A 27,735-nucleotide genomic window follows, 5' to 3' on the forward strand; every position below is an offset into this window, starting at 1 on the left:
ATAAAGAACCTTTAATCGAAAGACATCAGACATTAGAGGGTTTGTTTTTCTGGTGTTATATTTTCCTATGCATCATTGAGGAATCCTGCCGCAGTGTTGTTGAAGCAGTCAATATAATCCCAAAGTCAACAGACAGCGTCATGCAGAGACAGTTTGGACAGATTAGCCAAAACTACGTCAGCTAATATTCAGAGGAGTATCAACGTCCGCTCATTGTTTGAGATTTTGTGCGATCTGGCTCAAACCCAAAAGGTCAGTCTCCTGTCTCTTAAAGCCTGGTGTCCTCAGGAGGAATAAATTCAAGATGGTCTTGTATATGATGTCTCTATTGATGAAAGTCCAGACAGCATTTACCAATTACATACTGTGTCTACCTGGAAAACCTCTTTACTCTGAGATGTTACACTTGCATACCAACTGATTTCAACCCTCACAAATGGCTTTGTTATTGTCTGTTTGTCTGTCGGTCTCTTCACGGTGTCTGACCGATCCATAAGGCTGTGAGTGTATTCTGGTTGAACCAAAAGGGGACAGATCGTGGCCTGAATACAGGACCTGCATCCATTAAGGTAGAAGGACACTGTTGGAAGACACTGCTGAGATTGTCAGTCTGCTTTGAACCAAGTCATACTATGATTTTACTCAAAGGATATTAAAGTACTTCTAGTTGTGTTCTAGAAAACTACCAATACACCAACTTACATGGAAACGCGCAAAAACACAAGGGCTGGATAATGGACACAAATGTTGCTCCTCAGACATTTGACTGCTATATATACACTATATAAATAATAAACCAAGTAAATATATGTTGTTGAAATTCCCAAGCAACTCTTTTTAAGGCAGGTCCTCTGTATATATGATTAAAAAAAAAAATGCCTGAGTTTGTTGACCAACGGATTGAGATCGAAGGTTTAAAATCAGTGCATAGTCTGCTGTGCATATTCTATACAAAGTGGCTTTAAAGGAATAATTTGACATTTGGGAAATAGATTGCTTTGATTTCATGCGGAGATTTTAATGAGAACATCAGTATTATCGTGTTAAAAATCCCCTCGAGATTAGATTGAAGATACTGCATATAAAAATACTCTGCTTCATATAACTAGTGCCTGCTATGACCACCTTCACCAAACTGCTCAGACAGGCAGTGCTCGCATGCAGACAGTCGAATACATACACATCCAGTGCTGGAGATCGAGCCAGGACTTTTCAGAGTTTAATATGCTGTGAAGGAAGTAGACCATGGTTGATATGACTGACCATGTGTAAATGCACCGAGTCATATGAACTCAGACGATTACTGGAAGGCTGACACAGTCCATATGCTTCTCATCTCTCCTGTTCTCATCAGCTCCTTAAAACGCTCTTCTGACCATTAAGCCATGTCTTCAGTCCAGGTCAGCAGCTCTTCTCCCTGACTGAACACAGCCAGAGTCGGCTGACAGTTTTCCAGAACTTCCTTAATGTGAACTGAGCTCTTCTTCTCTTCCTGTATTTATTAACATCACAGGTGTAGTCCTTCGAGGCGACCAACCGGTACCGACAAACCTTCTGAGCACAGATTCAAGTTGCCACCGGTGGAGCTTCTGAACATTGCCTGCTTCGATTCCACGTTTCCGATCTCCATAGAGTGTGCGAAAAATGTCAAAGTGGAGTTAAAAGACTTCATGGACAGGATCCCCAGCCAGACGTTCCCTATTCACCCTCACTACCACAATGTCAAGCATTGACCTTCGACCTAAGGTGTTCTGGTACACACAATTTCACTTATGAACGATCCTATGCTCAAACATTATGTTCATTAAGGCCAATCCATGTCTAGCACAGACGTTGAATCGCCCCAGAGGAGACATCCTCTCCAGGACTCCACCCAGATAATCCAGACAAACAGAATTCCTCTCAGCGTCTCAACGCAGAACTCCAACACAGCCGTGAGCTTGTAAGTATCGCTACACTCACCCTGCACCTCCGGTTATTTATATTTTCCCAATTAGGCTTAATCATAAATTCAGGTTACGTTATTATTTTAAGCTCCTACTAAAAAGTATTTCTGCGATCTGTAATTTTTAACCCACAAATATTTTGTCAGTGTTTTCTCATGTTATGAATTACTCCAAACACAGAGAGCAAAAAAAGAGTCACCTGACAGGATCAAATACATCTCCCACCCAGTCTTTATAAAGTGAAGCATATGTGGTCATTTCCATATTGTAAAATCCTTTTGAAGATTCCTCTAAAGAGGCAGAATCAGATGTTTGCTCGGGATCTCTCAGAAGAGCCGTCTTCTGTTTGATCTTCACAAACAGAGACACTTTAAAGTGGAAATGTACAGATGTACGGTGGTATCAGTATTGACAGGGGGTCATTGAAAGCCATTACGGTCTTCAAACAGACTCCCTTTCATAAAATAATAGGATTGCTTTAAAATGTTGGAGGGGAACGGGTTATAGAGCACTTCTATTTTCACATTTTATTATTTTATGTGATTTGAAAGAGTGTCATTTAACTTATTTTTGCACTTGGAAAATGTCTATCATTTTTTTATAGCGTACTTAAAAAATAGAATTGTGATTTAATCAACCCAACTTTTACTTAGAAACTAAATAAGGATAATAAAAATATTAATATCTTTACCTGGGGAAATTGAGGTAGATTACAAAGGGTATTTTTCAAACCATGAGATTAAACTAAATGTTTTATCATTAACTCCACATGCTGGTGTGTCTTATGGGTTTAAGTTATGGAGACATTTTGATTTGATATATGACAGTTTTGCTGATGTGTCAGTTCACGGATTCTTGATTTCTGAACTTTGCTATAATGAAGAACCATAAATGATGGAAAAACAAAAAAAACCATCAATTAACAGGTCTAACATCAGGCATTACTGTATGCGATGCGAGAGAGGATGATGATGTGTGAAGCTGCACACAGAATGTTTTTTTTTTTTTTTACAGATGCACAACACAAACGTCATCATAAACACAAACAGACAGAAACGTCCTGCTCCTTTCACTGCGATCTGTCAACAGCTTGGATGACTTGGCTTCAGACAGAAGTAATTTTGAGCAGGCTGTATGTAGATGATTGACAGTTTCCCAATTACTCAGACAATAACATGAAATGACACACGCAGTGATTTTCATGCTGGAAAAGAATCCTTTCTTCAGAGCTGTCCATCAGAATAAGTGGAATGTGATTGCATTTAGAGTAAGGAATTCACCATGCATTTTGCTTTGTGTTGCCATTCATATCTGTAGGCAGGCTTTTTATAGATTTAAGTTTTTAGATGCTGAAGAGGTGGCAAGAAATATGCACAGACCTCCACTGCTCAGATTAAGTTCTTGACTTTTTCTTCTCATCCCTAAAAGTCATGCACGGATCCACTTTGTAGGAAAAGCTGGTCCCTCGCAGTAGTTTTGTCCTGGTATCGCACTGCAGGAACAGATGTTAAAAAAAGCATGTTCATCAAAGAAAGACAGCGCATTTCCGCTGTAAGGATGTTTTCCTTGATCCCCCCCCTTCCAGTATGATAAAATGTGCCGTTTGTCTGACTGAATGACATTTCGGGAAGACTTTTGATGCCCAGTATGGCCGAACCAGGAGTCCGTGCTGTCAAAAAATAGGCAGATTCATAGAGGTGTGTCCTGCCTTTCTTTCTTTGCTCTTCTTGTCTAGGTTTTGACTTTGCATCCTCCATCCTGTCTTTCATCTCTGGCTCTTCTTTCTCTGTCTTGTGTAGAAAGGTGAAGGTGCAATGGTTCCAAAGCTCAGAGTAGTTTAAAGTTAGACAAAATAGAGAAGTATAAAATGTCCCAGCTGGCAGGAATAATTGTGTCCACTAGGGGGAGCTTTAACAGGCCTGAGTATCGTTGGATTACATTACAACCATGAATCCATCATTACACACAGACAAGAGAAATACTAGAATTTGTCTTTAAAGTATGAATAACCTCTATGCATGAAAATGTACACCGGTGTTATGTTCACACACATACGTGTTTTTAATTTCCCCCTTTTTATATCATTTCAGTTTGACATGGTTCAATGACCATTAGTCTGCAAAATGCCAGCCGGCGTTGACTCAAAACTGAATGAATTTATCTCATCTCATCTCAACAACCAATGGGTTTTTCAGCGGCCGTGAACGCGTCTCGGACACTCCCGAAACCACTTATCATGCGAGACGAGCCTGATTTCTGCAGCCGGTTGTGTTTGTGTGTAAACAGCGAACCGACGAAAAATGCAGCCCAGAAGTCGTTGTCGACATGACGGCGTCAACAAGCCGCGTTGTATTTACTCAGACGTCTGACAACATCAACATGTGTTCCCAGTCTGAGCTCGTGTGAACGAGGACTCTGACCGTCCGGAGCACAGAAACGCAGCGCATAGATCGGCCTCCAGAGACAAATCGACCAAAAGGCCCACATTTTGGTTTGTGTGCAATCCATAAATGGCGCACTTGGGTATTTTAATGCTTAATGTATACCAAAAAAAAAAAAATTAAAAAAAATTGTTTTCAATTAATTTAATATGCAGAAATATACATTTTAACGCTACAAACAAAATAAGAAACAACACCGTTGTTGTTAGATTTGAATCCATGAAGCTACTGAGACATAAACCTCATTAATTGGTGATTTAAAATTTGAACATCACATGAGTGACCTTGTCCCAGCAGCTGGACAGTGTGCGCTGACTCCCCATTATTAAACAAAAAAGGTGCAGTTCTGTGCTCAAATGTAACCCGATGTAAATCGGTGTCATTGCAGGTTTTCTCATGTTAATGCCTCTAGTCAGCCAGGCATTAACTACGAGGCCATGACAATCTATCCACGGGATCTCCGCTGGCAGCCTTGATTGCCCTCAGGCCTCCTGTAGGGCGACAACAGGAGACATCATCAGTCCAAGTGAAAATTAAAAGGTAATGATTCTGTTTATTGAAATCACATCGACACACACATTAATTGAGGTAGTTATTAAAAATATAGATTAAAGTATTATGATATTGATTTTAGTTTTGTTCATTTTAACAGTCTGGATTATATGAATGGAGACGGGCGAGGTGCTGTTTAATCAGATTACTGCTGTGTGTGTGTGTGTGTGTGTGTGTGTGTGTGTGTGTGTGTGTGTGTGTGTGTGTGTGTGTGTGTGTGTGTGTGTGTGAGAGAGAGAGAGAGAGAGAGAGAGGGGGGGTGGTAGTGGTGGGGTTATGCAGGCAACCTAGGGGGTAGGTGGTGGAGATGCTCACACACACACACACACACACACACACACACACACACACACACACACACACACACACACCACACAGAGAGAGAGAGAGAGAGAGAGAGAGAGAGAGAGAGAGAGAGAGAGAGAGAGAGAGAGAGAGAGGGAGGGAGGGAGTCGCAGAACAGTGCAGACTTGGCAGGCAGACAGAGCAGTGTGCAGAGAAGTTTTGGTGTTTAAAAACTTTTCCCTGGAAAAGTGCAACTCGGTTTGCTCACTCACACCAGGCTCCTATTCGTCACCAGTACATTGGGCTTGCGCACAGTCTCACTTTTTTTTTTTTTTTTTTTAATTTTACTTCTTGGCTTCAGGTGCTGACGCGGCGCGGACCTGTTGCTTCACTTTGGCTGGGAAACCCTTTGGATAAACTCTGCGTTTTGTTTGCAGATTCAATGCAATGTGGAGTGTGGAGAGAGCAGCCCGGGCAGCAGTGAGAGGATGATGTGACCCTGTGTAAACTCCTCTGACCGCCTCTCAAACACACTTGAAACAGCAGCGCCGCGTCCAGCTGAGGCTCCCCAAGTCAACATGACTCTGTCCGGCGGTTTGTCGGATACTTGTCAGCTCATTTTACGTGACCGCACGGAGCCGGAGCTGTGGAAATAGGACTTAATCCATGCTTTCTGGGGAATAGTTGTTGCAACACGTTGTGGTCGAAGCGAACGCAGGCTGCCCGAGCACAGTTTGGAGAGATCTACGATGAGGGGCACTTTGGGCGCATTCATTCAGTCCTGTCTCATTCTGCTGGTCCGGGCAGACCAGTGGAGGCTCAAGGACTCCGCCAACTGCGAGTTGAACAGGAAAGTAAGTTCTTCTGAAACCAGAAGTAATCATTGATTCTACTCCTTAAGTGGTGCAGAAGTACCTATTCACTTTTACCTGTTCAACTACACTAATTTCTATCTCCTAAAGGTTTGTGTCAGTGACCCTCATTTTGCTGACATCATGTTCTCCTGATTGGAATAAATGTCTGATCTTTTGACCTCCTTTCAACTATCAAAGTGAATCTATTGCAATATATTTGTAAAGTAAGCCTGGAGGAAACCCCTGATTACTTTTTGTCTTGTGTCACTGCTGACTATCTACATTATTTTGTCATGTTATTTGTTTCATTAATCCATTAATACTTTTGTTCATTTAAAATCTGGATAAATAGTTTGAAAAGCAGTTCAGAGACTAACTAAATGAAACTGGTGAGCATTCTTTTATTGAAAGAAATAATAAACAACGTTATTGATTAATTTTCTGTTGGCTAATCGACAAATCCATTGTTTCGGCACTAGTTTTGTGATTGGCAATGTGTAACATGCAGTTCCCTTACTGTACATAGGGATGACTGTATTCCAGAAAAAGTAACTTTTTTAAAAAAAAAAATCAAGGCTTTTTTTTGGGTATATTTCTATGATATTTTACAAATGAATGAGAGTTCTCAACTCCTCTTTTATTGATTACCTCAGTTTATTTTTGATGAGTTTTATTTTCACATCATTTTCCTCAGAGGCACAGAGACCATTTGAGGTCAGATCCAGCAACAGGAAGGCAAAACTTTGAACAGGCCGTAGTGTGACAATCACTGACACCTGTATTGTTTGTTTGGCACTCAGGTTCTGAGTGGCCTATTAATAAGTCATTACCAGTCTGTTAACAGTGTCTGTAATAAACAGCCTCTCGCAGAGGAAGAGGTGGCTGTTGGTTAAAGTTAGATTCATCCCTCTGCCTCTTTCTTACAGGCGTTATTGTTTCTGAATTGGTGGGTAAATTGATTAGTTAAGCAACAGAGAATTACAACCGTTTTCAGCTTTAATCTTTCTGGGTTTTATATCATTATAAAGTGAGTATCTTTGGGTTTAAGATTGTCAAAACTAAGATTTTGAAGAAGCTACCTTGTAACTGCTCTGATATGTAATAAGCCATTAATAGATTAATCAGGAAAATAATCAACACATTAATCAATACTAAACAGAACTGTCTGTTCAAACCCTACTAATTCTCTCATCTCCCCCCCCCCAGCAAACTGACCTAAACTCCTTCCTGTGGATGATCAAAAGGGATCCTCCCTCATATTTCTATGGCACAATCCACGTTCCCTACACGCGTGTTTGGGACTTCATCCCTGAAAATTCCAAGCAGGCCTTCCAGGAGAGCAACATCGTCTACTTCGAGCTGGACCTCACCGACCCTTACACCATCTCCGCCCTGACCAGCTGCCAGATGCTCCCTCAAGGCGAGAACCTGCAGGACGTCCTCCCCAGAGACATCTACAGAAGGCTCAAGAGACACCTGGAGTATGTGAAACTCATGATGCCTTCTTGGATGACCCCGGATCAGAGGGGGAAGGGACTCTACGCGGATTACCTCTTCAACGCCATCGCTGGGAACTGGGAGAGGAAGCGACCCGTTTGGGTGATGCTGATGGTGAACTCTTTAACAGAGGCTGATATCAAGACGCGAGGGGTGCCGGTGCTGGACCTGTACCTGGCCCAGGAGGCGGAGAGGATGAGGAAAAGAACCGGGGCTGTGGAGAAGGTGGAGGAACAATGCCATCCACTTAATGGGCTCAACTTCTCCCAGGTGAGTTTGAAAATGTTCTGACTGGAGCTCAAGCTTCAGATTTACCGGTTTCTCAGCAATGTTTGCAGTCTGCTGTGTGTTTGTCTGTGACCCTCCATCAATCTTGTCATGACATAAAAACCTGAAATGATTGGCTAGATTTCCTTGAAATGGGCTTAAGACGGTTGCAACTTCCTGACATTATAGAAATCATCAGTTATAATGAACATGCTCCCTCTAGAGGTGATAGGAGTATGACTTTGAAGAGGACATTTGGGCAACACACAGGGAGCAAGTAACTCACATCCTTACACTTGTAGCTACTGTTTTCTATTCATTTGAGTTGGTACTCGGTATTGTGAGTTTAGACTCGTAGTTAGTAGTTTGAATGGCACCCATTGCCAACAGAGTCTCACATCATCATGTGTAATTTCTACGTCGGTGTGCAGCGTAAAACATTTTAGTGTCACAATAACGGCTTGAAAATAGGGGGATGTCGACATTTTTTTCTTGGACCAACAAAGCTGTAACACATGTTGATGTGAGACTGTGCTCCATTGCACGCTACAGACGCCATATGATGTCTTCTTACATGATGCAGTTGGTGCGTTTAACCTTTGCACTTTTCTAGTTTTGTTTCAATAAGATCAATGTCATATCTGCAGTGCTAAAGAGGCCTTGTATGTCAGCTCAAGACACAAGGATGTGTGATATAAATGACAAAGACCAGATGTGAAAATTCAGATTTATTTTTTTAATTTTTTTTTACAACAGAGGCCTCTTTCCGCTATTTTCTTAGTCAAGTGGAGAAAGGTGTGGTGTTCATAATCAGCTGCATAAACATTCTGTCGCTTGCTCCTCTATGTCCTTTGTTATTAAAGAAAAATGGATCCTAATGACTCGAGTATGAAATCAGCAGAAAAAAAGGCACCTTGTTCCTCAGACTAGAGTACTGAAGTCTCCTTGCCAGCCCGCCTGCCAGTCTGTCTGCCACTCTGTCTTTCTGTCTGTCTGTCTGTCTGTCTGCCACTCTGTCTTTCTGTCTGTCTGTCTGTCTGTCTGTGCCCCGCCGTAACCCTTTCAGCTTTACAAACATTTCTCAAAGGCAGTAGTCACAACGAAATCATGTCGCATATTATTAAGGAATTTCTGCTAATGCTGGTCGGGAGTTAAAGGGATTACACTTGACCATTTACCCTAACACCCAGAAGCTTAAAGTGTTGTTATTTTAGAGCAGGTCTTGTTGGCCCCTCAGACTATAAGTCTCTGCACAAGCTGCCCAGCAGCACTTTTATTAGCATTCTCCAGCGGAAGAATGGGGAACGTCAATAATCGCACAGTGCATACACTGCATGATTACAATTACTGACAATTTTTGTCCCGTGTTTACATAGCCAGTTAAATAGAAACCATTTCCCATGGCAGTGTTTATGCCTCAATAAACACATGGAGTGAGGAACAGTCAACAATTACTACGTGTAGATTTGTTTTTTTTTCTCTGATTGAGGATTAAATTGTGTCCGAAACACCTTGCACGTTTCTGAGATGCTTACATTTCTTGTGTCGCTTTAAATATTGAGTAGATTGTGTTGAGATGAGAAAATCCTCCTCAGAAATCTGACAGCATCAGCTGATGGTTCACCTTCATCTGACAAGTGTCCTCTTGTGGTCGTGCAAATGATTACTGTGTAGACGCAAAGGCAGAAATGGAGTCTTGTTGTTGTTGTTGTTAATGTTGCCGTTGTTGGTGTTTATTACACTGCTCAAATTCTTTTTGTGTTGAATTCTTGGATTTGCCTGAATTTAACTGTCGTAAACTGCAGTTTGCCATCTTTCTCAAGCCTTCACCAAATACATTAGTTTATTATCCTAAAGGAGGTGAGGTATTTTTGGAATCCTTTTTGTAATGGTTTTATTGGTCTTTATTTTTTTTTTCATAAGACATAGATAAATGATCTTGTTTTGTCACAATGACTTGTTGTTATGGCTGTCGAAGAAAGAGTGCAGGGGCTAAAATTAGGTTTGTCAACAGATCTGTAAAGAGAGTAAACCTTCCATCATCGCAGCTTTCATTGACTTAAGTCCACAAAGCTACCAGAAGGTTCAACAATGAACTCCAGTGTCCCGAAAACAACCCCTATCTTGACAGGGCACCAAAACGGAGCACAACTTGGCACTCCTTAATTTCCACACTCAGTTTCAATCTAATCAACAGCAGGTTGACGGACGCTGGCTTGAAGCAGCCCGCTTAATATTGTTCATTCTCGTAAACTTTTTTTTTTTTTTTTTTCACGGCTTTGCCTTCTGGTTGAAAAGGGCAATTCCAGTTAAAGCCTTTTAGCTCAACTCAACTGTAAGTTCTCCAGATAAAGTGTGCTGAGTGAGATACATGCTTGGTGAAACAACACTGCGGCCTCAGCCGCTGTTCTTGAGTGAAAAAGTTTAATCAGGCTACAACTAGAGAGGCACATTTATGGCTTTTAATGGTCTCTGTAATGTTTTCACTGGCCATTTGCATCTGGCACGAAACACATTTAAGCAAAATAAAAATATTTCATGCACTGAAGTAGTGAAAAGTTCTCTCCTCGGGCTTTGTTTAGGGCAACGGCTCAGGTGGTGAAATGTAGTTACATTACTAATTAAGTTTAAGATTTCTAGCCACAGATGATGCAGTCTCCATCATCACACACTCTTTGTACAGCTGATTGGATGAACGCTCCACTCGCTTGGCTGGGTCTTTTTCTTTTAATGATTACCACACTGGAAAATCATAGGCATTTTACTGAACTGAAATAGTCTGAGACAAATAGGCATCGCCATCGTCTTTCATTTCACATGTATAGCTCACAGTTTAAATGGTTTTCAAATTTGGGGGATTTCTGAGAGGTGGGGAACTACATCATCATCTGCTGTCTCGGCCAGGACATTTTTTATTTTTTTTTTTTTTTTTTTATCTCGGCAAGGCATTTTGGTTGCTGTAATCTAAACCAGTGGATGTTTGGGTGGAATGAGAAAAAATTAAGTCAAACTTTTATTTTGAAGTCCATAGAATTTTTTTGCTGATGTGCTTTCAGTCTGAAGGACATATGCTTCAGTTGCCAGCAGTAAGTTGTTTGCTGCCAACGTAGTTAGCTCTCCTTTCAGCATTTTTAAACAGGGTTAGGATGAAATAAGTCTGCCTTTTAAATAAATATTTAATATTTTTAATATAATAGTTCAATTTCAATTCTTGAAACTTGGTTATGTTGTTGTTATGAAGTTATGAAGCAAATATGACTAATTCCTCGTGTTTTTAACAGTGAATGAAGACAGTGTGTGTTACTTTACTATATTTTCATGAAATACATTTAAGTGGCATAGAAATTTGGGTTGCAACTTAATGAGTCTGTGGGTCCTCCGGCTAGACCAGTTGAGAACCACTGACCTCAACCCTTCCTGTAATCAGTCGAGTTGTCCAGCTTATGATTGATTTTTATTAGATGGTTTCTACGGGCGGTAGCGTCAAAAGAAACGTGACAAATTTGTCAGTGTCTGACCTGTGTGTATCTATTTCAAACAGGAGCAAGTGCAGACAAAATAATGATTTAACAAAAGAGATAATGTACCACATTGGTGGCATTAATGGTGTTGCACCGAGTTTAAGAGCATTTTAAATTATGAAATAGTTCAGATGCTGCATAGCTCCATCACTGTGTGTAGTGGGCTTGTTGGACTGTCAGATTTGGAAAGTGACCAAAATGACTGGACGCAGCTCAGAGCCAACAAGCAATTCATCAAAGCCATGATACCTTTTTTGACTTTGTGATGGTTTTGAGTGTCACTTTCCCTTGACAGATTTTCAATAAGGAGAGAATTCCCTCAAATATATGTACTTGGCTTTGTGCAACTGTATCAAATTGCCTAACATCTACATAACTTAATGCATTTTAAAACTAGACATCTTTCTTTCATACAAGCAACGTGTTGGTTTTAGAGCTCGCCTGTCAATATAAATTAAGCCCATTTAGCTCATTATTTTCAAACCACAATGAATTATACTTTCTTTTGTCAGACCTCTAATCTGGCTAAGCATCGCTGCTCTTATTCTTGCGCAGTGCCCCTAGTCTTTTGAAGAGTGGGCTCAGCCTTGCCCATTACACTAAGTGAGCTTGTTGAGGACAACAATAGCTGCATGAAGGCCGGCTTTCTCTATCACTGTTGTTGGAAACCCATGGGACATTCCACACCTCAGTGGAGCGGACCTGCTAATGAAAGTGTTGTTTCTTTCCTCCCATCACTGGGAGTAATGGTGCATGGAGAGGTGATGAATGCAGGTCTCAGTGTACATGTATGAGAACAGGGAAGGAATGTTTGAAGCTCGTTTGGTTCATTCATGACCAGTGGAAGAGCCATTAAGGAAAGAAGGCGTGACTCCATCTCCATTAAAGGTATCATGACGTTGCCTTTGTTTGACAACCTTGAAACTCCAGTTGTGCCATTTCCTTTTCACGGGAGCTGACAGGGTCCAGGGCTCTGGATCTGTAGGATTTCACAAGGCAAGGTCTGATGAAATCCAAACAAAACCCACAGAGAGATGCAACAATATCATGTCGATGGAGATGTTGAGTTTTGCTACAGTTTCAGTTTTCCTCTCTCGTCCCTCTCTTTAGGGTTTCTCTTTCTGCGCCTGAGGAGAAGCAGAAGATTTCAGAGATGTTCTTTCACGAACCCAAAGCAAACATGACTTTCACCTGATGTGAAACTAAACATGATGATCAGTAGCACCAGTAATTTTAACCTAATTATCATTGACTCCTGCCTGTCTGTAATTTAGACTCCTACTGTTACATCTGTCTTTGCCTGTCTCCTGCTTTGGCTTGCGGCACATGACACCTTTCAGAATTTGGGATTATTTCCAGGTTAAGAAATATTTTCTGCTCTCAGGGAGTAAGGTCTGTTCTTAATTACAGCAAAAAGGCAAATCTCCCTTGGTTAGAGGATGCAAACTTTACCCTTGAATCAACCCAAGCAGTTTCTTCTTGAGTCAGCAGATTTATGGGAAAATGTTTCGTATCATCACTCAGTTGTGCGAGGTCACTCCCGAGCAGGCTGCTCACTCTATCAAAACTCATTGGACAGTACAGACGCTGTCACAAAGCGTGAGCATCTCTGAACTCCCACGCTGTGTGCTGTCCCAGTCATGATGACTGCTAAGTGTGTTGGTTATGTAAATTCTATTAAAAGTGAAAACACACACCGCAGACAGCACAATGGCCATCCTTATTTTCCTGCCCAGCATGGGCAGCGCTTTGGGCAAGCCGCCACTGATTCCCAGAGTTCGCCCACCAGGGAAAATCGTTCTCAATCCCCTCTGTAATGAGATTAGATGGCAAATTGAAAACGATGATGCGGGTGTGCACGAGAAAAAAAAAGAGAAAGAATGCTAAGCTGCTTAGCTTAGCACAAAGAATGAAAACAATTGGAAACAGCTAGCTTGGCTTTGTCCAAAGATAACAAAAGTAGCGCGAGCAACACCGCCAAAGCTCAACAATTAACCTGTTTAAACTTGTTTGTTTAATATGTACAAAATAAGTATGACGTTTAAATACTACATGTGGTTTAAGAGGCATCATGGGTAGGACTGTCTCTGTGGGACATCAACTGACAGCATAAGGTCTTGTCATTTTCTACATGTTGAACAAACGTGATATATTGTAATTCTTATGCTAATTTGTAAACTTCAGATGAGCTACTTGGGTGATTTTGTTACCTTTGGACACACCAGACAGTTTGACCCTGTGTAGATATGAGAGTGACCTTGATCATTCATCTGACTCTGCGAGAAACTGAACATATATGTTTCACAATGACAGTATTACACAGTAATACACAGGCAGCAAATCTGATTAGATCTCATTTGTCTGTACTGGAAAGAACCGTAACGCTCCAGTCTATTGATTCAGCGAGCATCAGAGCAGAATGGCCTGCAGTGATGAAATGTGTACGTGTACTTGCATGTCCACACAGCCAAACAAATGACAAGCACAGCTATAAATCTTAACCTGTATTCAAATTTATTAAGCTCATTAAGGTGTTCTTTAAGAAGAAGTTAATAAATGATTGTCTCGGCTTAAGTGATGTTAATTTGTGATTGAGACAAATGATGTGTCATGTGGACATGTTTAAATAACTGATGAAACAGTAGTGCCAAGAAAATGTCATTGTGACATATTAACAGGAAGTTTGTAGAGTAATTTCTTAAAAGGAGACAAAGTAGACATGCCAAAAGGACAGCAAGATGTTATATTGTGAAATACCTTGCATACAGTGGTCACGTCTTGCAGTGTGTAGCTGAATCTTTACTTTAGGAAGTGATTTATGTTTTTACGTGCAATGTTTTTTTTTTTTTCACTCCTAAAAAGTTCCTAAAAAGCTTTTCTTTGATCAAAGGAAGTAAACTTTCAATGTTTCATATGGGCGCTGGGCGTACTTGTCCGTTGCTCATATAATTGTTTTTGTATTTTCGTATTTGTGTGTGTGTGTGTGTGTGTGTGTGTGTGTGTGTGTGTGTGTGTGTGTGTGTGTGTGTGTGTGTGTGTGTGTGTGTGTGTGTGTGTGTGTGTGTGTGTGTGTGAATATCTCCATGCAAATCTGTGCACTTCCCTTCTTGTTTGCAAAGAGTTCATGTTTGGGTATGAATGTGTGTTTGTTGTGCACAGCATGTGTATTTTCTGTGCATATACAGTTGTATGGTTGAATTTCCAACATGTCCTCACAGCTTCCTTTGAGTCGTCGGTTTCATGTCGCACCGAGGTGCATGATTTCCTCCCCACTGTTGACCAAACAGTCCCATATTAGATGTCTGCCATTTCCTCAGACATTATCTGTCCATCTGTCTGGATATGTGACACCGGAGACAAAGATGCTGAGATCCTGTCACTCTCAAATCCCTCTTTTCTTTCAAAATCTTCATAGACAGAAATTGTTGCGTAAAGTCTGTCAACAACTTGTCAAAAAGGAACGCTACTGAACTTTAAAAAGCAAGGTCAGCAGTCTGGTTTGTTTGCTGCATTTACTATTGATATGGACAAACGAGAATGAGTTGTGTTGATTGCTTTGACTTTTTCAGCAAAAAGAAAGGATATGCACTGTGTTGTGTTTAATCGCTAACTAAAGAAGAAGAAACCTGAGATTTTGCCTTTCACGAGGAGGATTTGAATGTGTGCAGCTGCTTCGATCATCTTGTTCATGGTAGTACACAAACAAGCGATTAAATTCGGTCCCATGAACTTCAGGGTTCAAGATGATACTGTTCACCACTTCAAGGCTTGAAATTTCACAATCATCAAGTTTAAAATGTGCATTGTAATCCCATGCTCTGTTGTCAGTAATCTGTTTGAAACACATAGCAGTTCTGCGTTTCTGTTTCCTTAAATGTTTGCATCATTAGAGGATTTCTCGCAAAACTGTTTTTGTATGAAAAAGTGTTTGCTGCAGTCATATCAAACAAAGTAATTTTACAAATTCGATTTTCCATCCCTGTGTAAATCCAAACATTTGCATTGTTTTGTTTTTCAAATATATTTGATTGAAGGCGGATCAGATGCAGCTGGTTGGTGTTAACTGTGTTCCAAGAAAAAGAACTTCAGACCCCTTAAAGTATATACAGTAATACACTCCCTTGGAGTCGAGTTTGACTTCTGGATATCGCCGCAGGCTTTTCTTGGTCGTGTAACACCAGCTTTTGCAGCTCAAATAGGGATTTAATAGCTTGTCTCTGTGACTTTACAGCAGCTCATGGGAATTTGTGTAGGCTCAGGAGCTTCAGAGCACCAACATCACGCTGCACCCAAACAAACGTTGGATACTTCAAAATAACACTCCGATTGAAAGCTTTAGAAAACACACAAAATCTGAAGTAGACATTGAAATGTACACAAAATGCAAAAGTACTCGCTGTGCAACACTAGATGAAATCGAAGTTTGACCATGCCATAGGGCTCCGTAATATATTGATTATGATATTGATATCTCTACATGGATATCATAATATCAAGATATGGCATTAGTGTTGTCTTATCCTTGTTTGAAGGGGCTGTTTTGCAGTAAAGCGATATCATTTTCTGAACTTACCAAACTGTTGTAGCTGTTCTATGATTTGCCTTTTTACTCACTCATTCTGTCATTGTGTCCACATTACTGATGATTAAACAAAAATCTTCAGCACAATCAATTTGTCCACATTTGCACAACTAACACACTATATCACACCTGATCGTGAGTGAAGAGTCCTTTCAGAGTATTACACGTGTGTGTGTGTTGAGTATTAGTTATTGTTCAAATAAAAGACATTTATTCAACTGGTTTGGTGGAGCTCAGCTACGTGAATAACTTTTACAGTGTCCGAGAGCTCAAAGAGGAGCAATTCATTGTCTGCACTTTACATAAGAAAATAAAAAGCTGCCTTTATTTATCTTCATAATCATGTTTAACTCCTCATTATTTTGAAATAAAGTAAAAATAAAATAAAATTTGATATCACATCACACAACACATTTTTACCCTAATATCTATCCAAATTTCCTTTAAATAATCTTGTCAAGATGTGTTTATTTGTAAACTGTTTTTGTACATACTAAATACTCAGCGTGTCTAAAAAAAAAATTCTGATCATGCGAAATCCAGCTCACGGTAATGATTTAGTTGGCCGGTGGGTCCATGGTAACCCTCAAGTTAAACAGAGTTCATTACAATTAATTAATCACTGACTTGATCTGCTCTGAGGATTAATGTATAATAACTCACATGAGACAAGTAAAAATAACTGTGGGTGTAATTACAGATGAAATAACAGATATCTCTGCCACTGCCTATTTTAGCAGGAACTTTTCCATCCACCGTTCCAACATGATTGTGAAACCTTGTTGAAGATAAACTGCTCGTGGAAAAACACTGCAAATTCATTCTGCTGTCTCGCAATGTGCGGCTGCCTCAATTTAAGTAAGAAAATCTCAGCATCCACAAATCAACTTCACACTCTCTAACTGCAGCCTTCACATATTTGATGTAAGTTACAGGTAAGAGCTGTAAGAGTCATTACGGTGGTAATTTCAATTTGTTTGCTGCCCTTCATTCCCTCTATTGTATTTGAAGGTGCGATTTTTGCAGGCTGAATGCATTCGGGCCCTCAGGGTCTTTGTTTGTACTAAGCCACAAACGATCAGCATTTCATTAGCACGTCAAAGATAAAAACAAATAAATGCTTGTTTTGGGGTGAAGCATTCCTGCATAATGAAAAATGTAAACATTTAATTTGCAATAATGATACCAGTAATAACATTTTACAAGCAAATGTGTTAAGATAAACTAGTAGTGAACTATGAGTTTCAATTCACAGTTTCTGTTTTGGCTTAAAGAGCTCCTCCTATTACATCAAAACACTACAGATTTCAAACACATTAAATCCCTCGTGTGAGGTTTCCATTGCTTTAACATGTCTCAGCCTGGAGAAGTCCAAATATTTTTACGTGGAATTTAGACTCCAATGTGATGAATCTTAACCTATTATTTTGTGTTTCCCCATAAACGATACAGAATGAACGTTTTCTTTTACAGGCTGCAACGTTTTCATTATAAATTGTTAATTTACCTTAATAATAACCGCCAGTAGTTACTTTAACATTAAAAGAAAATATGAACTGATATTTAATTTTTTGCTTTGCTACAACAGTTTAAAAAATAATCCATTCTACCATTTCAACGTAAATAAAATGTGGCAGGGATTCGCTACTTTGGTACACTTTGACTTACACTTACATTTACCTGTAACAGTGGATTGGTAATGTTCCGGTGTTTCTTATCGATCATGGACATGTCAGCTGAGATAAGACGTGAATAATGATTCTTCTTTACATGCAGCTACGCCTCAAGGCTGAACGGTTTAACATCGAATCAATCCCTCTGTGATCTTATCGTCTGACCTGTGGTAAAGTGACCTCTGAGCAAGCTTGCAGTAGAGGGTAAAATTACCTAAATTTGTTTTTCCTGCATGCAGTCATATTTTAATACCTAAAATTAAATGCCTGAATCCAATATGGCTATTTCAAGGTGCACTTCCGTATCATAAATAGGAAAAAGGAATCTTATGTGTTCTTGACCAAAACACTCAAACTTCAAACAAATTAGGGGGAAAGATGCTTTTTTTTTTTTTTTTTCAGACCGGAGTTCAGTTTTTAAATAAACTTTGCTGTTTGACATGACATCTCATTAATTGTGCCTGGTATGCTTCTGCCTTCTGTGTGCTGGCGAGGTTTGTGGCCGGTCTGGATTAATGCCAGCTTCTTCACCGCCTCTAGAAATGAGCCAAACCTGGCTGGACTTCAGCTGAGCAGTAACAAGGCCAAAGCTGTCCACAAGCTCCGACACAGAGGATTAATAGTTCCTGCTTCCTCGCAGAGCGTCACCTGGAACTTGTCGAAAAGCTTTGTGTAGCAGCCACTTTTTAATGTGGAATATCATATTGCATATTTGTTGATTTATTATTTCTAATTGTAGATGATACATTTTTCTCCTTTTGATTATTAAGCTAATTTAACGTGTGTGGAGTCTACCGCATTTGTAATTCTTTATTCCCTGTGGGTTTTAATCAGTAGAAATATATATTGGAGTTTGCCAAATAATATTATTAATAACTACTGAATGAGTTATGATCCGGCCCTCATAGTTGTTGTTTTTTTAAACTCCTTCTGGCTCTAGTCCATGTTTGTGGTTTTACTGGAATTTCACAGGTGAGCACCACACAGGAGGGTTTTGTGAGACTTTTCTGTTCTCCGCAGATGTTTTGACCTGACTTAGACGCAGACAGGAAAAATGTCCCGACGGTGTTGCAAAGCTTCGCATGAGTGTAATAAATAGCTGCTTTAAACACGAACAAGAATTTCTCCCAGCTGGCTGATGGTTTTCAAGCTACACTGCAAACTCCCGTCCCAACATTGAAGTCTCATCGCTCACCTGTCATGCCCGGTTGTGTTCACTGTCTAAATAATGCCAGGTCTTTTTTCTCACCTTTTGGCTCAGCTCGCTTTGAGCTTTGACAGAGATGACAACAACAACAAAAAAGTGCCAGCAACTTTTGCCCAAAGGAAAAGCCAAAAAAGGTGAGCAGAGTTGAGTCAAGTAGAGCCGTACGATGTGTTGGAAAAATATCGTTCTTGTGAGGCATTTTGGATGTGGACTTGGATATTCTTTCAATGTGATGCACTACACTGGAAGACTTCAATGCTCATCAATGTACCCGACGCACCATGGCTGTTAGATCGAGTCAGTCAAGGACTTGATTTGCTCATCTATTCTGAATCTTTTACAAGCTGTTGCCTCATTTTCTTTCTCAAATAGAAGATAACATTATTGGATCTTTCTTGTAATTGACTGAGAACAGAGATGTTTCGAATCTAATTGCCACCTTTAACAGAGTTGATTGAATTGGAGTTTGTAGTGTCACATGGTCTGCACAGTTTCCCTTCATGTACTGTAAAAATCAGTGAATAAACACTATTGCCAACTGTAACAGCCTGTAGTAGTAGATTGTAGATAAGATCTTTTCAGTGGAACACTCCCTTTGATTAATAGTTGTTTTTTCTTGGATGACTGACAGAAATTGATCTGAACACAAATGGAAATGTGATGGTCTGCTGCTCTGACTTGTTTTGAACCCGTTGAGGAAGGAAAGAGAGAGACGTTGTATGTGTGGTGTGCGGTTGTGTTTTTGTGTGCTGTGCATTTCTGTCTGCGTGTCTGACCATCTCTCGGGCACCATGAGTGTGTTTGAATGATTTTTATCTGTGAAGTTATGGAGAAAATAGTAAATAATGTTTCTAACTACTTATAGTGACACCTGTCAGTGTGTTAAGGAAATAATCATGACTTTTCATATCCATTTACTTTAGCCTCCACTGTATATAGGCATACCTTTAGGTACAGGTAAATAAAAGGTGAACATAAAGAACTCCTGGTTATCCGATCACTTCATGACACTCACCATGTGCTGCATGTAAGAAACCAAAACAAGGAACTTCAAAATTATAGTGCAAGACTCAATATCACCGGTGATACAAGTGACAGTGGTGCATCATTGCATGTTTTGCATATTTCTATCTCTTAGTTCCCCCATCTGTGCCACACACACACAAACATATACAAGAATGTACAGAAGTGTGTGTAAACTATTACATGCACACATGCTTTTAAGCATTCGTACACAGCAAATTCACATCTTTGGAATAAACTCTCTCCGAGTTCAAATCAAGTCTTTTTGCTTGTACATGTGAGACCATCGAATTCACTCTCAAGCAGAGTGAAAGTAACTCTTTTCTTGGAGTTGATTTTTAACACTTTTCAGGAGTTGAACCTAAACTCTTTGAGTTAAAACTCGACTCTAATGAAGAGTAAAAATGTACTTTAATCTTGAATTGTTTGAATATGAACTCTTTCACAATCTTAACAGTCAACACTTAAAATTGTGTATTGTTTGACATTCATGGAGTTACAATTTCATCACACTATAAAGGATTTAGGTAAGACCGATTACAAGATGACAACATATTTGACACAAATTTATATTTCACAATTATATGCAGTGTCATTATATGCTGTGTGCAACTATTAATGCTGCATGAAAAGTTTGTATAACAAGTTGCAAACTAACCAATTTATTAGTGCCACTGTGATTGGTATACATGTTACGTATATTCTCAAAAAGTTACAAAGAAATAACTAAAGCATGCTGGGAAATGCTAATGCGGCAACAAAGCTGTGCAGTCAACACCGGGAGTAGTGTCGAATCATGCTCCTCAACACTCAGCAAATGAACCCCAAAATATTACCCCACCAAAGAGTAACACTGAACACAAGCTGTAATCTAACTTTGAAAATAAACTCCCAAAATCTAACTCTTTGTTTAACTCCAGGATATTTCACTCCAGAAGTTTGCTGTGTACAATCGTCCACGGGTCAGACCAGCACATACATAAACACGTGTATCAGATTCCTCCCACCACCCAGAGTCACTTCCACTCTGTGTATTAAGGTTTTATTGATTTTTTTCAGTTTATGTTTTGGGGTTTTGACTCAGCTACCACAGCTGAGATCATTAAACCTGTGAGCGCTTAACATCAAGGCCAATAGTCCACTTTGATGATATGCAAATCTGCAACTGCAACCACTATAAATGTCTGAATTTATTTAAAAAAATATGCTCGTGTCTAGATGAAGCCTCACATCATGAAACCATCGTCCCCGAACGACTGTTTGCTGTATTAAGTTTGAGCAAGTACATGTGTAACCCAGAGGATTACTCGGGCCCGAGAATGTGGGTTATGAGATGGAGTTGCCGTTTTTCTAGAATGGCCTATGTTTGGTCACCATTGAACTTCATTACCATCTACCAGCATTTAGTAGAATAAATGTGAAAAAAAATAACGTGAGTCCAACCATGTGATTCAGATATACTCTAAAATTTAAGGGGTTTCTCTTGGACCGAGCTACAGCCTTCCACCAAAGTCCATGAAAATTGGACGGAGTTTTACTGTAATCCTGCTGACAAACAGACAAGCAAACAAACTCACTGCAGGGAAAACATAGCTTCATTTGCGGGAGGTAACAAAACAGTAACTTTGTACATTTGAAGTTCAGTGTAATCTAACAACTACTTGACTTTCTGATTGACAGCAAGTGAATTGATGAAAATAGTTGTTTAACTGTCATTTATAAAACAAAAGCACCAAGCATTGTCTGGCTTCTGCTTCTTAAATGTCACTATTTGCTGCTTTTTATATTTAACTGTAAATGTCATCTCTTTGCATTTTGAGCCGATAATGGAACAAAACAAAAAAAGATGTCGACATTTAATGGACTGTGGGAAGTTGTGATGAGTCTTTTTCACCACTTTCACATTTTTCCAGACCAAATAGTCTGTTTTTACTTATGACCATGTTAAAGTGTTGCTTAGGGAGCAACATTAGAGAAACATTTGCGATATAAAATCCGTTTTTCTCAAAGCCTTCACAGCTGAATCCCCAAACTGATAAAAAAATTGGATGCAAACCACTCTCTTCCCCTGCGTCTCTCTGTAAGTGTTTCACTGTCGGTGACTCTTCCCACACCACTTCTTCCCCTGATCTAAAAATGGTCAAAGAATTTTTTTATTTTTTTTATTGCATCTCATATTGTATGTTGAGCTTTGACAGTTGGTTGTTTTTTTGGGGGCCAAACCCTTAATGACAGGATCATGTACCATCAGCAAAGACTGCGAAGGGACACTTCTCTGAAAACTGATTTGGATGCTTTTCATATTTTGTTGACCAAGTCTGTGGTTGTAAGGCTACGGGTCGTGGCAGACGTCTGTACAACAACAAACATCACTCCCTTTTAGATTTTCCGTATTTTCACCTTTATTGCTTCCTTTTTTTTTTAATTTGATTTCTTTCCTTCTCTCTTTTCTCCCGCTGCCTGTCTTCTCAAAACTGTTTTCTCCTTCTGTTTATGTCTTTTAGTCTCTTTGTCTCCTTTACTGATCAGTCTGTCAGCACATTAAACAGATATATTTCTCAGATGTTTGGCTACTATGTCCTATTTTCCATTACATAGACTCACTCTGTATGTGTGTGTGTGAGGTGTAGCATTTGATGATGGCGTTAAAGGTCGAGGTTGAGCGTCTTGTGCTTTGAGTCTGCGTTTTTGTTTAGAAGAAGGGAATTGAGGCAAGTTGGCTGAACGTGGTTACATGCATATTAATATGAACAAGTGTGTGCTGGTGTGTGTCAATGGCCTCTTCTTGCCAGAGGTTTTCTGCTTCTGAGTCTTGGCCAGTGGTTTAAGGGAAATGCAGATACGCATAAATAGCGCTGTGTGGGTTTTTGGTTCCTGCTGTGTCTTTCTATCTGACTTGTGCAGAGTCGAAAGTTTGAGATTTTATTTCTGGTACTACTATCTTACTGTTTGCTTAACAAAATCAGACCCATCATCCTGTGCAGAGGGAGTCTTTCAGTCCATACACTAATTTTCTTACATGACCTTTTATGGAATAATAAACAGTAAGTTTGGACTAAAATCTGAAACAAAGCAAATGGGGAAAAATGCCTTATTTCATGAAATTCAGCACCTTTTAAACATCCACATCATCAATGCCCCTTGAATATCATTTTTTTTTTTTTTTTTTACCCAAACCAGCTCTGCTGTCAGCCTTGTGACAGTTAATCCAATGGTTTATTTATGTTTTGTTTAATTTAGTAAAATCATTTCTCAAACTATAAGAGAAACCCTCATCCTGCAGCTAATTAAAATAAAAAAAATAAAAATAAAAAAAAATCTGAATCAGATACCAGGACCTTAAACATTGGGGCCAGCCACACAATATTGATTTTTATGTCAGTCTTACATGTTCAGGTAGATCAAAAATGTATCATTTACAGGTAAATCAGAAAAATAGAAATACTTCCATAAATAAAGTTATATAATTATGGCGATGAAATACAATTGTTTTTTAAATAATGCTGAAAATATAGAAGAAGTCTATGATATTTCAGGAAAAAAAATAACTTTAAATGTAATCCAACACGTGGGAGCAGTCAGAGCTCCTTATTATCCTTAACTTTTGGATATTGAAATTAAAAATACATTGTTAAACCCACCAGAAAACGATTTGTGGTCCTAACACTCTGTATAACTCTACACTTCTGCTAGTCGTTGTCCTTCACATTCACATGCATGACAGAATAAATAAAGTATTGTCCTCTATTTTGTATACTGCATCTTGCCCAATTCAGTCCATTTGTGAGCTTTTAGAGTCGTGAAGAGGTCAAAGTTGTGTGTCTAATACTGTGTGTTTGTTCTTCGCCCCATCCTAAAATATAAAGCCTGCCAAAACAGTTAAAGTGATAAATAGTTGATTTAGTTTTAATGCCTGAGACTTAGAGTTGGGGGATGAATAGAAGGTTTTATGGCACTGTAAACTGACAGAATAGGTTAACGTAATATTGATGATATTGTTGTACTGCACTGAAGACATGTGCAATGAGTGTAACTCATGTAGTGTCACTGAAGTCTAGTTTCCAGGTGATGAAGAGTCTTTCTGGCTGTCCGTCATTGCTACGTGGCTAATTTTTGCCTGCAGAAAATCTTGATCTTATTTACTCTTCTCTCCCTGTTTGCGTGACAACACACATGCACACAATGCGAATTCTCAGATGGTCGGTGTGTGTGTGTGTCCATACTAAATGTGCACAGCTGCCTTGGTTTGAATCTCAGCATGGTCCAGCTCTGCAGTGTTGTTCTTGACTCGTGCTGTCCTGAATTAACAGCGTTCTCTCAGTCGACAGATGAGTCGTGGAGATTGATGGCTGTTTTCCTTGTGGCTCGCTGTGTTTTCGAGATCCTCGTGTTGTTTCTCAGTGTAGTGACGGACCGAGTGGCCGGTCCGGCTCCTATGTGGGCTTGTTTTTTTTTTTTTTTTATTTGCTTGTGTGAGGGCTAAACAGAGAGAAAAGGAAGAGTGACAGACAGAAAGACAGAAGCAGGAAAAATGTGTGAACAGTGGATGACTGTAGTTGCCAACTTTCACAAACTCTTTTCTCTTGTTTGGTCACTGTCAGCCTGTGTAACGGCGAGCGCCACCATATGTGTGTGTTCACAATACTTCTATAATAATAAGGGAGTTTTGTTTTGTCCCAGGTTACTGTTGTCATGTTTACAACTAAGGGAAGTGTAAGAAATAGGTGGAAATGTTAATCCAATATTTGACTATATTAATCACACCCAAGTCATCAAATTGTAAAGTCAATAAACAAAGTGACAGTCTAAAATGTTTTTGACCAGTTGTTTAGACTACAAAATGTCAGAAAAGCTGCAACATTTCAAATATTCTGAATTTTTACTTGACTATGAATTAGCCTAGTTATCAGAATCGTTGATATTCAGTCATCAATCACTGACTAGGAATGAATCTTTGATGGATCTGTCATTCCACATTTCCTTACGATAGATTTGTTCAAATGGTGTGTGTTTTTATTCAACACGTGTTGGTTGGGACTCGCGTACATCTTGTTCGGGGTGTAGTGAAGCAGGATAGAGTGGGGGGGGGGTTTGACAAGTTGACGTTTCAATCACCACAATCCTCAATACGCACACACATACTGACACAGACACACACCGACCTCCAGCCATTTGGTTTGAGGCTGATTCCCTGTGACAGCCTAAATATTTGGCCGCGTCCGGGCACCAAGGTAAATGCACCCCGCAAGAATGTTTTTATAGGGCGAGACAGAAGGGGAGGGATAGAGTCAGGTTTTGGACAGAGATAAAGAGAGAAAAACGCAGAGAACACAGACAGAAAGAGAAGGAGAACTGTAGTCACAGTTTCATATGCATGTGGTTTATGTGTTTTTGCCACTGGTTTCACAGAAGTCGCCGCGATTGAGGGCCGGGTACCCGACTTGGAATTGCTTCAATTTTACTATTGAAAAAATGCCTTTTGACATCAAGGCTACATCCCCACGATAATACATATTTTTTTGGGCAGATAAATAACTGTGCTTCATCTTTCAACTTATTTCACCCTTTTAAAACGGATTTTTTTTTTTTTTTTTTGTGGCTACATATCTGTCTGAGTTGTGCGCATTGCATTAACTGGAATCAACTAGCTAGCATCTACCGACAGTACGTGATCTAGAGAACATCAGTAAATTGTAACTTCTAGCGATAGCTTGGATTTTAGGTGTTTAGGGCACATCTGTATATTGTAGCTACAGAAAACAACCAGGATTATATGCTCCCAATCTAAACTGCATGGAAATGAAAGGTTTGTGGCGTAATATGTAATGTAATTTGTTTTTCTTAAAATGGATTTTATGAAATTGGTATCCAAAATAGCATCATTCAGGAACTGGTATATATTCAATTCAATTTAATTAAATTATATTTATATGGCACCAAATAACAACACAGGTTATTTTAGGGCACTGAACACAGTAAAGTCCTTAAAACAAAATTTTACAACGTCATACAGAAGAATCCAACAATTTAACAATTTCCACGTAAACTATGAGGAAAAAACACTCCTTTAAGGGAGAAAAACCTCTTTTAAACAGGAAGAAACCTCAGACAGAACCAGGCTCGGAGGTGGGCGACCATCTACCTCAACCGGTTGTGGTGAGTGGGGAGATCAAAGTTGAAATTTCAGTAGCGATGTCGGTATGGAGACATTTTGAACGGTACAAAGCCATTGTGTGATCTACGTAGAAAAAAGTGTTAATTTTCATTGTAAGAAGGGGGTTCATGTAAAACGTTACCTCGTCTGAAAGTCGCAGAAAATGTATCAGTAATTAGATTTGAGATTTTGTGATAGTGCACATTGACTTGAACATCAAATAAAACACAAAACAAAATAAAACAAAAAAAATATCGACACATAATGAGCATTTAACAGTTTCATGGCAGATGGGTTGAAATAATTGCTTAACTGGTGCAACCTTTCAAAAACACGTATCAAAATGTCAAACGTTCAGTGGTTCAAGGTTTTCACCTGACAAGTGTTTCTCTGTTTTTGTCATTGCAAATAGGTTTTTTTGGGGCCTTTGATCAACCTTAACTAGGAATGTGAACATGTCGTAGTGCACTCTGGGGGGTTTATAGATCAAAAAATATTTTTGGAACTCAGAAAATGATTTTAAAAATACATCATACATTTAATAATGCTTAAATATATCCTTTCCAGTGAAAACTGTCAAGAAGAGACATTGTGTGTGTGTGTGTGTGTGGGGGGGGGGGGGGTCTGTCTGTTTGTGTCTCTGTGCCACACAGACCTCAGGTATCTGGCTCTGCGAGCTGTTCATGTCAACATTCATTGATTGAACTGTCCCAGATCAAAAGGAATAGGATATATCAATTATATCCGGGGATGGATTTTCTTTTCAAAAAGATGGGGAAAAACAGTTTTTGGTCGTGATTATTTTCAAAGGCCCAGGGAGTTTTCCCTGTGTGGTTTGGCTTCTTTTCCTCTTTTTTACTTTCTCCTCTTTCTCTCCTTGCTTTCCTTTTCTTTCGGATCGTATTGTAAAATTAATAAACCCGTCTTCAAAGGTCGGCTCTGAGCTCCGCGGAGGCTGCAGTAATCCATGATGATGAAGCATTTAAACACACACACATGCTCACATGTACATGGACGCTCACATGTACATGGACGGAGGCATACATGTACATACAAACATACCAAGAAAAGACCTAATCTTGTACAGGTGTATACACACTTACATGCATGAAAACACACACACACACACACACACACACACACACACACACACACACACACACACACACACACACACACACACACACACACACACACACACACACACACACACACACACACACACACGCACGCACGCACGCAGGCAGCGAGGAGGTCATTAGTGACCCGAGGAATGCAGGGTCAAATCTTAAAAGACCTGGCTGATAGAGGGGATGTATAGGATCAAAGGAGAGCGGGAGAAAGGGAGGGAGAGATGGATGGAAGGAATATACAGGATCAAAGGGGAGAGGAAGGGAGGGATGAAATGATGGGAGGATGGATGTGTGAGTGAGAGTGGAGATGTAGCCAAAGGGAGGAGGAAAGTAAGAGAAAATGTGCTCAGAGAGAGTCAGAAGAAAGGGAGTACAAAAGATTAGAAAAGGGGGAAGAAAAAGAAGGTGAGGATAGAGGGATGGAGTGTAGAAACAATACAGATAACTCAAAGTGACAGGTGTGTGTATCTGTGTTTAAATGGTAGGTTTTCAGCCAGAAAGTGACCGCTTGTGCACTGGTGAAAGATTTATGTACGTGTAATGTACGCGTAGTGTGTGCGCGTGTGTGTGTGTGTGTGTGTGTGTGTGTGTGTGTGTGTG

General features: G+C 39.7%; 1 protein-coding gene across 1 annotated transcript in view; it reads left to right on the forward strand.

Annotated features, from left to right (window-relative positions):
* The first annotated feature begins 5,343 nt into the window (after window positions 1-5,343).
* trabd2a (TraB domain containing 2A) overlaps window positions 5,344-27,735 on the forward strand; it is a 57,335-nt gene continuing 34,943 nt past the window's right edge. The window contains exons 1-2 of the mRNA XM_069703988.1: window positions 5,344-6,078; window positions 7,285-7,845. Coding sequence (XP_069560089.1) covers window positions 5,974-6,078; window positions 7,285-7,845 — 666 coding nt within the window. The 5' untranslated portion in view covers window positions 5,344-5,973. The remainder of the gene's footprint in view (window positions 6,079-7,284; window positions 7,846-27,735) is intronic.

Source organism: Brachyistius frenatus, unplaced genomic scaffold, assembly GCF_029030835.1.
Source record: "Brachyistius frenatus isolate BFR_SWC_R1_liver_20210118 unplaced genomic scaffold, ASM2903083v1 Contig_3, whole genome shotgun sequence".
NCBI lineage: Eukaryota > Metazoa > Chordata > Actinopteri > Embiotocidae > Brachyistius > Brachyistius frenatus.